At 30.2% G+C, this 12,911-nt stretch overlaps 1 protein-coding gene across 1 annotated transcript; it reads right to left on the reverse strand.

Moving 5' to 3' along the window:
• Positions 1-4,907: 4,907 nt before the first annotated feature.
• Positions 4,908-8,744, reverse strand: LOC110689423 (protein LIGHT-DEPENDENT SHORT HYPOCOTYLS 4-like). The gene is made up of 2 exons (XM_021866213.1): positions 7,335-8,744; positions 4,908-5,465 (listed from the first exon to the last, which is right to left on the reverse strand). Exon 1 carries the CDS (start codon positions 8,015-8,017, stop codon positions 7,364-7,366), a length of 654 nt encoding a protein of 217 aa, XP_021721905.1. The 5' UTR covers positions 8,018-8,744; the 3' UTR covers positions 4,908-5,465; positions 7,335-7,363.
• Positions 8,745-12,911: the final 4,167 nt, after the last annotated feature.

The following is a 12,911-nucleotide window of genomic DNA, read 5'->3' on the forward strand; positions in this document are numbered from 1 at the left end:
TGAATCCGCCCTACTCCGATCCGATCCGAAGAAAAATGTCCAAATCGAATCCAAGAAATAATTATCCGAATCCGACTTCGAGTCAAAGGAGGGTCGGAGTTGGAGTCTACTTAAAACTCGACTTATTCGATCCGACTCCGACTTTTTCATGTACTTATAAACTTCCTCCGTCCTGTTAATATTACAACAGGGAGGAAATTACGCCACCCAAAATACATTTTATATGATAAATATCTATTATTGTGTAAGAGTAAAAATCATAAAACTTGATATTGTGAAAGTATTTAATAAGATGAATCCAACAATATCTCACTTGACTATATTTTGCTTAACGTATAATTCATATTATATGGTCAAACAAGAGTGATGAATAGTGCTAAAAGTCCATTATTGCAATATTAATAGAACGGAGGAAATATTCTTTATCATTTAATTTATGAATTTATTGGTCTTTAAAGTTGATTATATATTGGTTGCTATGGATAATTGGGTCAAAATTACTTTTAAAGTTTGAGTCAAAGTCGAATCGGGGCGGAGTCCGAGGATGGAAATTTAAGTCCGATCGGAGTCGGATGTCGGAGGCGGAGGCAGATAAAAAATCCGACAGCTTGTAGGGTCGGAGTCGGATTTTGCATAATCCGATCTAAATCCGACCCATTGCCACCCCTAAGTCCACCTAGCTTAGGTGAAAAGAGTCCAACTCTTAATAATAATAATAAAAGGTAAAAATCAAATAAAATTATTTGATACAGTATACTCCATATAAATATTGCAATAATTATCATTTTAAAAAATTAACAAAATTCTAAGAGTTGCAACATTATACTATTTGCACATGCTTTTTTTTTTTCTCCTCATCATATACTCCCTCCTTGTTTTTATAAGTGTTACAATTTGACTTTTTTCACTATTCATATAATAGTTTTAACGAACTGATTAATTCACTAATATATAAAATATAAATTAGAAAAATAATCCCAACTTCCATAAATTTTTGTACTACCTCTGTTAACAATTACTTGCAACTTTGGAGTATTTTATAGCTCTCAAATAATACCCCAAAGTTGCAAGTAAATGTTAACGGATGTAGTAGAATAATTCCAACTTTGGATTATAATACCTTTTTAAAAAAAAAAAATTGATTAAAAACTTTAAATGATGCTAATTGTAATGTAATTCCACTTTGTTTGCCCTATACCCATTTTTTTATATTAAGGTTCATTGACTTTGATTTGTGAATTCTTGTTGATAAAAAGAAAAACTTATGTATATTAGATCCATATAATTGGTGAGAAATTCATCTTTATGACCTTAAAATCACAAGTTTAAGATTAAATCCTTCCAACCATAACATTTAGGTGTGTGAATTTTTAAGTTACCATTTCCCCTTACTTTTTAAGCTCATAAATGGGATGAAATATGTACTCCTAACGAGGTGTTAAAAGCACACCTGATCCGACCCAATCCGAAAAATATCCGATTTAAATTTAGACTCGCGTGAACATAACAATTTAATATGACTTAACTTTAAAAATTTACCCGATCCGACCTGATCCGATTATTCGAATTGACACCCCAATTTTAAGACTGTTAAAAAAAGTAAAAGGGGAGGAATTAAATTCAAGGCCTGGAAACCCACCTCCGCTTTGGTCTCCCAAATTTCTTTTAAATTACATATTCCTTTAAGAGAAGAGAACCAAACATATTTCAAAAAAAAAAAAAAAAAAAGAAAAAAAGAGAACCAAACAGCTTATGGCCATTTCCTAAGAATTGTATATAGAAAAATATTTTCCTTAAAACACTCCCTCGCAGCCTCGCTTAGTCCCGTTTTTTTGCCCCATTGCAAATAATTGAGTTAAACTCTGAAAACATTGACCATAAATATCCATTAATGTACTAGAGATAATATAGTCAAGTGAGATTTTATTGGATTTGTCTCATTATATATTTTATTAAATTTTTATAATTTTTACATGCATAGAAAATGAAATTATAAACGTTATAAGATGCGTAGTATTATAAACCGTAAAAAGTCAAATAAGGCAAAAAATATAGGGATAGAAGCAGTACTAATTATGTAAGGGCCTGTTCTCACTGACTAAACTCAGCTGAACTGAACTGAACTGAATTGAGTTGAACTGAACTGAACTAAACCGAGCTGAACTGAACTGAGCTGAACTGAACTGAGCTGAGCTGAAATGAATATTTTATAAGAGAAGGAAATTAGGAACTGAACTGAGCTGAGCTGAGCTGAACTGAACTGAATTTCAACGTAAGAGAACATGCCCTAATTATCATAGGAATTATGTATTGAAACTTGAAAGATATTTATGTTCAAATTATGTACTCAATCTATATTAAAAATTGCGAAAAAGAAAAAAAAAAAGAACGAATAAGAATCTCAATCTACAAGAATTACGTAATATTGATAGTTGCATCAATGATGAGCAGTATAGACACAGTAGACACGAACATAAAATTATCTTTTTAATGATAAAGTTTTGTGTCATTTATTAGCAGTAGAATTATGATAGATACTGTACGTTGTGAATAATAAGAACCTGTGATGTGCCATGCATGATGACTTGTAGCATAAGTTCAACTACCACCTAAATTATTCTTTGTCAATATGCTGCCCTTGTTTTCTCCATGCTTTTATGCCATTAACTTGTTTGCCCTTTGAAGTTCATATAATCACAACATATTGCTAAATACTCCGTCCGTTCTAGAAATATTGCACTATATTAACGACGTGTTATGATTCAGACCAAGATATTCATTCAATACACGAGTATACAAATTAGAATGTCATTAATGATGAATGTACTTTCTTGTGTGTATTCAGACAATTTCGCTAGTTGTTAAATTAAATGCAATTAAAACCCTATTATTATTAAAATAGTGTAGATTTGAATTGAATGTGATAGATACTTTAATCTAAAGGGAAATTTATAGATATCTTTATCTGTAACGTACTTCAAACTGCATTGTTATAAATGCATACACAAGCCACCATTAATCTTAATCACTATGTCAAGACCTCATTAAGAGTTGAAGTTAAACGAGCCTCTATTAGTTCTTCCATTGGCATCATTAATTGTGTGCAGTGAACTATCAAGAAGGACAAAATAAAGTAGCTCAAAACAAATGATAAGCTAGAATTTACTTTGAAAAGAGTAATTAGTTTACAAGATGACCTATGATCTTTGAGTGTTGAATCAACTTATGTTGGAGAAGAGGAGATATTAATAATCTTACAAGTTTGCAAGTTTGAGGAGCAACTTAATTTCATTTTAAGTCAAGGTTCATTGCTCACTTTTAGTTATTCATTTAATTATCTATTTTTGGGTTATCAAAATTAAGCATGTGAGTACTTAATAATTTAAACCATACTTATCTTGTCAGAATTCCAAACTAATACTATAATCTATCTCTAAATTATTCATTAATCCAAATTCCAAACCTGTTGCGGAGCACTTGGCCTACATACAGCGTATCCTAACTAGGGTTAAATGGTTAATAACTTAATATGTGACCAATATTTTTTTTTTTGAAACAATATGTGGCCAATATAAAAACAACACATTATACACTTATTGGATCATAACGAAGGAAGAACTTTCTTTTAGTATGAATTTGGTTCAAATTCATGTATTATCAATACATAAATTTCATATTTCCGCATTTATCCCGATTCAAAATGGAATTTCCTTCGATCAAAGAATTAAAAATGGTGATCGAGAATAGTTTAGCTATTATCAAAATCGATCCTTTTGATCACTAAAATAAATTTCATCATGAAAAAACAAACTTTTCTTGTATCGGAGGTAAGTAATTCATTATCATTTATTAGTGATCGAGATTCAAATTAAGGCCTTTAATAATTCCTTCTTTTGGACTAATTTTCAATGATGAGACCCTTAAACTAAACAGGTAACTTTTCACTTAATTATCATATTAACTACATTATCCGGTCATTTAGCTCAACATTTAGTACTTTTTATTTTTGATATGATGCAAGTCTACTCTCATTTTGCTACAAGCCTACAACCCTTAGAGATGCACTTATCAACGTATTAAAAAACAACCACCAACTCGACATTGTGACAAAAATCCTACCGGAAGCTTGTAGGAACGAGGGTCATACCAAGACCATGGGTACCAAACAGGAGGTCCAATTGGTGACAAACTATTAAAGTCGCTAGACAATGTATGATGCACAATCTTAGATTGGTGGTACATCACTACGTAAGTAACTTGTTTGAATTCATGCTTCATGCATGTTAACAATGTCTTGGACTCTTACCAATGCACATATATAAAAACAATACTTATATGATAAAAATCTCCTCATCTGAAAGTATGTGACAAAATTTGATATTTATATACACCTAATTAATTAAAAAAAATATACTATATATTAGGTAAACATGCTAGCCCAAAAACATGAGCCAAGGACAAAATTGTGAACCAAAGTAATTAATACAATTATTTGACCTACTTATCTGTTGGCCCTCCATTCAATCATCAAAACATAATTATTCATCTACATAAACCTATATATATAAATAATATAATTATTAATTATATATAATCTACAACATTAATAATATAATTTATTAGGGCATATAGATCTTAGGCTTGGCATCTTGCACATAGAATACGTATTTCCACTTTCAGCCATAAATATTGTTTTAATTAAGATATAATATATGATCAACATATCATTCTAGAAATAGGCAATAAGACTCAGCCAAACAGTTGCCAAAAAAGGAAAAGAAATTTAGCAACAATATCTGATTTTGTTGACGAAAGCTAATGTATATTTATGTGAGGTGGCTTAAAAATATGGAAGTCTAGTCATCAAATTAGAAGATGTTTCCAACAATAACTCAACCAAACAACAAAACGAAGCATCACTTTTTATGTCCAAAATATTTTGTCTGCCAATCTAATTTGCTATATAGAGTAATGTCAATTTTTATACTTCGAGTAAACTTAGGGTGGTTCATGCACATATTCACATACATATATCATGTTAATTTCAAATTAAAACTCAAGTGTGTAGTCCACTTAAACTTGTTACATGAATTCCTATATTATGGGGTATAGGTAATGACAATTCATGAATTCAACCATACATACATTATATATTTTCGCCTAGATATAATGTTGTTGGTTTTATTCTCGTATCTTAATCAAAAAAACCCTGCGTGCGTGCATCTAAGATAATAGTTGTATTGTGGTGTTACCATAGAAGTTCCAATTGAACCATAAACATCATCTCTAACAAGTAACAACATATCTATATCTATATATATTACGATCTCTTCAAAATTACTTCCTCTGTTTTCTTCATAAAAGTTATAAAGACTCAAACAGTTCCTTGTAATGAATGTCATGTAAGCTTGTAAGATAGGCTAGACTCCATCTCCCTGAAATGGATCTTGATCGAGTATTATCACCTAAATTAGCACGATTAAACACCAATTAAGTAGATCTAATTTACTAAACAAGCACAAAGAAATTGAAAAAGAATGATTTGATTTGAAAGGATTTAAGGGTTGTTGTTGCCTGCCTGTTGGAGTGCCTTGCAGCAATAAACAAAGGATCTTTTGCAATTCACTCTAAGCAAAGAAGTACAAACATACTTGACATAAGATTGATCACTAGTTATAATCTTCCGGCTCACTTAACAACAATATTCTAATCACCTCTTAATTACCTTGCTTAAAATTGTAATTATGAATGTCCAAGTAATGAAAAGCTTAGCTTAACTCCCTTGTCATTGTTTATAAAAAAGAAAAAAATGCACTTGATAAGGCTAGTTTTGAAGCTAAAGAACTTGGATTGTACATTATCAAAGACTTTATAATCCTTATTAAGGAACTGTAATTAATTATTGGCATCATAATTAAAGGACACTAATTTTAGCTAAACAGTATCGACCGATGTCATACATTGCTATAAATTCAAGGTTTATTGTCTAATTGATAAGTTGTCAAGTGTCTACACAAACTAAGAGGTATCAGAAGTAAATGAAGAGTCCGAGTAACTAAGGAAGACACCGGATGTCTGAAATAGAAAAATTTAGGTTATCAACAAATTCTTAACATCTAAGTGTTTCAATTCTCCAATTAAACAAAACAAGAATTTTCAGTAAAATTCTTCTAAATACTTTGTCAATAAAAATATTTCATACGACCTTCATATATTCTTCATGAAAACATGAGAGTAGTGTATATATATGACCTCTAATTAGGCTTTAGTTCACAATCACTACCATCCTCCACTCAACTATTTTTTAATTGCCTTTTATAATGGCTATAATATAATATGAATGTGATGACTTATACTTGTACATTACAATCAAAGTTATTGAACTATAGATCTTAATTACTATTTCAATGGTTACTATTGATTTAATTTGTAGCCAATAGTAAACTTAATGAATGGACGAAATTGTTCCCCTAAATAGATATAATTGATACATGTAATTAATTACATGAAACAATAAAAATACGGTATAATTACCTAGGATCCCTAATTCCTAGCTAGGAACTAAACTACACATTTAACAACCTTAAATAGTTTCACATTTATCTTTAAGTAGAAAAGTGCAAATGTACAACTATACAAGATTTTTTTTTTTTTAACAATATATTCTTAATTACTATTGCATGTCGAATTCCTAGTTATGTTTCATTTATTGGATACAATTAGACTGTACATATATAGTGAGCAACACAAGTGATCTAATTCCCAAATTAGGCAAAATAAAAATTATAAAAATGTCATAAAAATAATTTGTAGCATGCAACCAAAAATAAACAAAAACCAAAACCCTTGAAAACTTCCCTTAAATGCTCGACAAATCTGACAGAAAATCTTCACAAAAGGGTCTCTTCCATTTTCTCCCCCTTTTCCTAACACATAGTGTTTTGATTTGACTACCCAATTACCTTCTCCACCTCCATTTTTAAATTAATACCCTTTTCTATGATCTCACTTACCACATCCACAAAATTAAAATTGAATTTAAATCATTAAATAGTAAAAAATAATCATCATATTTCAATTTTAACTTCAAAATTTTAAATTTTTTTCACTTGTCATCACATATTGTTGACATGAAGTATGTAGTAGAAGATACTAGGTATAGTACAATATAACAAGATCATATTATATTAGTACTAAAAATCTTCCATTTTCATTTATACCTAAATTGGTTGTAGTAGAGACTACTAGAGTAGTTCCATAGTTGGAATAATAATGACTACTAAGAGAAAAATTAATTAACTAGGGTACACATAATTTAGAATAATTGAACTTACCATGATATATTATGATTGATAACTTATTTTTATGGGAAACTTCTTTCCCCAGCACCACCACCACCCCCATTTCCATGATGTGCATCCATGGTGAGTCCAGTTAGTAATCCGATGCTGCTGCCGCCACTGGACTCACCATGGAGGTGGTGGTGCTGAAGAGGCGGCAGCGGCGGGGGCTGGGGCATTGTCCGGGAGGACGTGGTCGCAGGCGGAGGCCGCTTGCGCTTCTTCTTCTCATAGCTGATGCCCCTAGCCTTAGCCTGGGAGTCCCTGACCTCGCGAAGGTAAAGCCTAACGGCTCGAGCCCCGAATGGGTTACTCTCAGGCGGGCCACCGTTCTCCTCATAGGCCGCCCTAAGACGGCCTATGAGAGCATCGAGTGAGCCCCACGCTTGACGGAGCGGGCAAGGGCAGGGGGCAGGTGGATTAGGGTGTCCGAAAAACGGGCAGCCCGGATTATGAACCTTAGTCTTTCCAAATTGATCCAAGTACCTTAAAAACTCCAAAACGTGGGCCCCACTACAACGGGACAACGTTAACGGAGGACGGTGGTTTCTCAAATACTGCCCGAAAGTGTTCCAATCTCTTCTCTTCTGATTCTCGTACCTACTTAACTGCCCGTTGTTGTTGTTGGCCGTTGTAGTAGCAGAAGACGATGACGACGGTGGTGGGATAAGATCCATTACTTACTTCTCACAAACAATGACTCAAGTATGTTTAAGGTTTCTTTTCTTTTTGGTTGTTATGTTTTTTTGAACAAAACAAGATATAATAACACCTTTGTTGAAATTAAAGGAAGAAGGAATATCAAATATGAATGATATGATGATGATTATGATGATTGTGTCTTTCTTTTTTTTTTTCTAGCTTTTTGGGGAATATTATGTAAATAACTAATTATTGTACTAATTTAGTAAATAAATGGATACTACTACTAAGTAGCTAGCTTTTTTTTGGGGGGGAAATATTGTGAAAATAATAAGAAGAGGAGGAAGAAGATGAAATTTAGGGCAAAAAAAAAATAATGGAGAGAGAAAGTGTAGTAAAAAATTGAGGATTGGATAATTGGGATATGAAAATGGAGAAAAGCTGTATATAAATCTTTTTTATTTTTGATTTTTTTTTTATTAATTAATTTTTTTAAGAAAAAAAAAAGTTGAGACATGATGAGTTCTTTTTGTTGATTGACGTTTCATATGATAAATTTACAAAAGTACCCCCAATTTGGAAAATTTATAATTTTGCAATTTTTGGGTCGAGTCTTAGAAGAACTGTAGCTTTTTTTTGGTAAAAAGGGTGGTAAATTTTTTTAGAGGTAAACCTTAAAAGCAGTACAAAGTACTGTACAGTAGGTTCTTATAAAAACATAATCCTAGTCATACAATATTTTCCCAATAAATTTATTATTATTATTATGACTCTTTATAAAAAAATATTATTATTACTTTCACGACTTGTTATATTTTTAGACGGCATACTTTAATTATCATGGAAAAACTTTATAAACTTTAACCATTTTTTGCCACTACGTTATGCAATTATATTCATTTTATTAAGTTTGTTTCAATGCATATTTTTATAAAATTTAATTATATATTACAGAGTAAAACGGTTCTCTTTCTTTAATTCACTCATTTACTAGAGAATTTTGGTTTTGACAAGTTTTAAAATAAAAACATGTATAGAGAATGTACAACAAAATGCATAAGTTAGTAAAATGTAATCAACAAAAATGAAATAGTCTAACTGTGGATCGAAAATTCATACAAACTTTCGAGAACAAAAGGAGTATAAAATCACCAAACATGATTATATATATATATATATATATATATATATGTGTGTAAAGAATCGAATAGAGATGAGCGATTGAGGTACTTTGAAATGTTTGTAATGGACACATATATATATAAGAATATTAAATTCTAAATGATCACTGCTCCTTTAGTTACACCCAAAATGACCTTGGTTAGTTTAATACTTGTGTTATGCTTACAGAGATATGAGATATCGTATATTGTCGATTGTTTTAAATCACCCTTAAATCCAAAACAAATTAGTAATGACAAGTATGAGTTCCAAAACATATACTTCCTCTGTTTTTCTTTTATTGCACCATAAGGACTTTTACACTATTCACTTAATTTCTTTGACCATTATTTGTGATTTATCCATTAGGAAAAACATAGTCATGTGAGATCTAGTTAGATTCGTCTCGAAATTTACTTTTCAAATATCAAATTTTTATAATTTTTACAAAAGTAAAATTGAAGATATTAATAATTAAAGTAATGCATTGGGAAGTGTAAAATCTCTCATGGTGCAATAAAAAAAAAACGGAGGAAGTATATAAATTTCAACATTGGACCTGGCTTGCTGCCCGACTCAATTTGCTTGACCATAATTAGCCCCTATTCACTCTCGTCTCAATTATTTTTGCCAATAGGCTAGATTGTCCACTCTCTAGTCTAGCTCTAACTTGATGGTCACTTAGTTTGTTTAGGTATAGGCTCACAAAGTCAAAAGTTTTTAACCATCATATTTATCCCCTCACCTGATTTGCCCCTTTTCGTAAATAGACAAGAGCGTGTCACAGGATCAATATTAAAATTTATTAACCATGACAACGATGCATTTGTTAAAAATACAAGGATTGATAAGCACCTTAGCCTTAAGACTATCCTCGTTCTCCTTGATTATACGCATAAATGATTTAATTTTTTTTTTTTAAAAACATGAATGAGAGTAATTTAATCCAGTAAATCTTTTTGCCTTTTCTTCTTATTATTATTACAATTATATTTTGACAGATTAATTACTATTATTATTATTATTATTGAGTAATTTGTTTGAATTTTTTTATTGGAGGGCCAAAAATGTGAATTTGACCATGATGTTGATAAGTGGTGTACTAATTCATGGTAAGTGCCTTGTTTACTCTTCATTGACACCCATCTTCTTTTGTAAAGTATCCCTCTATTACCGGTCATTGTAAGACTTTTGGATTCTTTTTGTACCCTTTAAAATTAACTTGTTAACATTCATAAAATGTCAATTATTTCCTCAAAAAAATGTCCGATCGCTTATTATATTATTCTTAATCCAATTGTGCTATTAGTCTATTACTTGGGGGCCTATACATGGGTCATTGATAATGTGCAGGCTATGCCATTATTATTAATGTGAGTTGTGGTGCAAATGTGAGTTGGGTCTTTGTGATGTAGTGTGTGAGTTGTAGGGTTTGTTTGTAACTTAATATTCCTCACTGTTGATTCAATTACGATATATGCGCTCCTTTATTCCAGGGAAATACTATACACACTATTAAACTACTTTGTAATCTGTATTTAATAAGTATCAATGTATTCAATTATGCAATATAAAAACTTGCGAGTAATATTTTAAAGTTATACATCGAGATGTATTTAATAATTTTACAAGAATTTACATGATTCATATATTTTTTTTTCTCCTCAAAATAAAAATTCTAAACTCTATAGGAATGTTTCATTAGTATTATGAAAATAAAGGATCAAACTTAATGTTAAATAAAAATTGTATACAAGTAGATTTTAGGGAAGATTTTATAAGAGTGCCATTGTAATAATTAATTGCTTGTATATATATATATTTTTTATTATTATTAAACTTAATTTTTCAAGGAAAACACATTATGAAAATAATACCTTGAAACTTAAAAATTTAAAAATCAAATTAAAACCCACATGATGCTTGTGTAAACATCAGTACATCATCATCAATAATCCTAACTGAAATTCGAGGTCGTTGAAATAGTTCACATTTATACACTAATCGTACGACCATTTGAGATAGATTTGGGGCTAAATTATTGGATATTATATTTGTATTACTTTACTACGGTTGTAGACATTATTTAATATTTATCACCTATTTCATCTTCCCGTGAATTAAATTAGAATCCCAAAAATGTAGGTCCAATCAAATTGCTAAAATTAAATTAACTACTTGTACATTTTACTTAATCAAGGCTCTTAAATCAACATCATCATCCCGACAGCCAAATCAGACAACTTGGAATAATATCGAACACCTAATATAATTAAGCATGTTTAGCCCCTATTAACACGTCCGTTAAATAAGCTAAGCTAATGTACCAACATGCTTCTTATATACTCTTATCATCTATTCTCTTCGTTTTATTTAACATTTAACGTCGTTTTAAAAGTAATATCACTCAATCTCTATTTTTAACTAAGAATGTAAGACCAGTAGATCACAACTTTACCCTTTCATACAATATATAGCCGGGGATGGAGAGAATACTCATTTTTTTCGGAATAGGTTACTCAATATCATATTCACATAATTTCAATGTCAAAAAAAAAAAAAAAAAAAAACCTCCGTAATAGTTGTCATTTTTTAGTTTGTCCCCCTTACTTGATTCAAGCTGTTTTCAAATATGTATCCAAAAATTGTAGGTATGTGAGACATTAAATCTTGGGTTGAGATATTTTTAAATATATTTTGTACATACATTTATATATTTTTTAGTCACATGACACATCTAGTCAACATAAAAATTTTATAATATTTAATAAAATGAAATCAGATTGTAGCAATATTATAACCAACTATAACGGTATATAAAATGTAATTTATATGGATAATAATTAAGAATCAATATATTAACTATTTCAATAATTATAATTTTTTTTTGTTAATCTAGATAATGTCTGCCATAAGATAATAAAATATAGTTAAAAATGCAAGCTAAAACCTAGTTAGCTACTAGAAGTAGAATTAGAATATAAACTTTGAGTAATAAATTAAACCAAGAAAAGGTTAATAGAATATTTATGGTTGATTACACTCCAATCCACCAATAATACACGCATCTTTCTTTTTCCACATTCTACTTTGTACGGAAACATCTGTGTGATTTACTCTGTATTTTCTTTTCTTGGTTTATACGTACGTAACTATATAAAACTGTGGACAAACCATAGAATGAAGTAGGTTATTTACGAGTAAACGAATCGCTACCCTCTATCAGTTAAAGTATGCATTAATTATAAATTACGTGTACACGTTACAATATGAGGTTCTCTTATTCGGTAAGGTGAATTGAACTCGATAAGACTGTAAAATAGTGAATCACATATGTGTTGTTTGAAAGAGATTAAACGTTCGTTGACCAGGTGATTGTAAAGCATATTGTTACAAGTAATACAAGACAAAGAGTTGGAAGAAGAGATTATCATTCATGCATAAAATTATTAAACTAGACTGTTTATTTATTTGTTTGTTTGTTTTAAGAGCTATTCAAGGAATGATTCAAAAAAAAAAAAAAAAAAAGAACTATTCAAGGAAAAATAAGAATTTTTGGAGATTATTGGAAAAACCTACTTTGTACAAAATATATAATGATGAACAAGTTGTTCGCCACTTGATCCATATTTTTTATTTGAGAAACACTTAATACATGTATAAATAATAAGATGTACTTATAGTGATATGTTATTCAAAATTTCCAACACATCCAGAGTGTGATCCAAAAATCAATCACGAACAACAACAAATATTGCTTAAGTAATT

This window comes from Chenopodium quinoa, unplaced genomic scaffold (assembly GCF_001683475.1).
Source record: "Chenopodium quinoa cultivar QQ74 unplaced genomic scaffold, ASM168347v1, whole genome shotgun sequence".
NCBI lineage: Eukaryota > Viridiplantae > Streptophyta > Magnoliopsida > Caryophyllales > Amaranthaceae > Chenopodium > Chenopodium quinoa.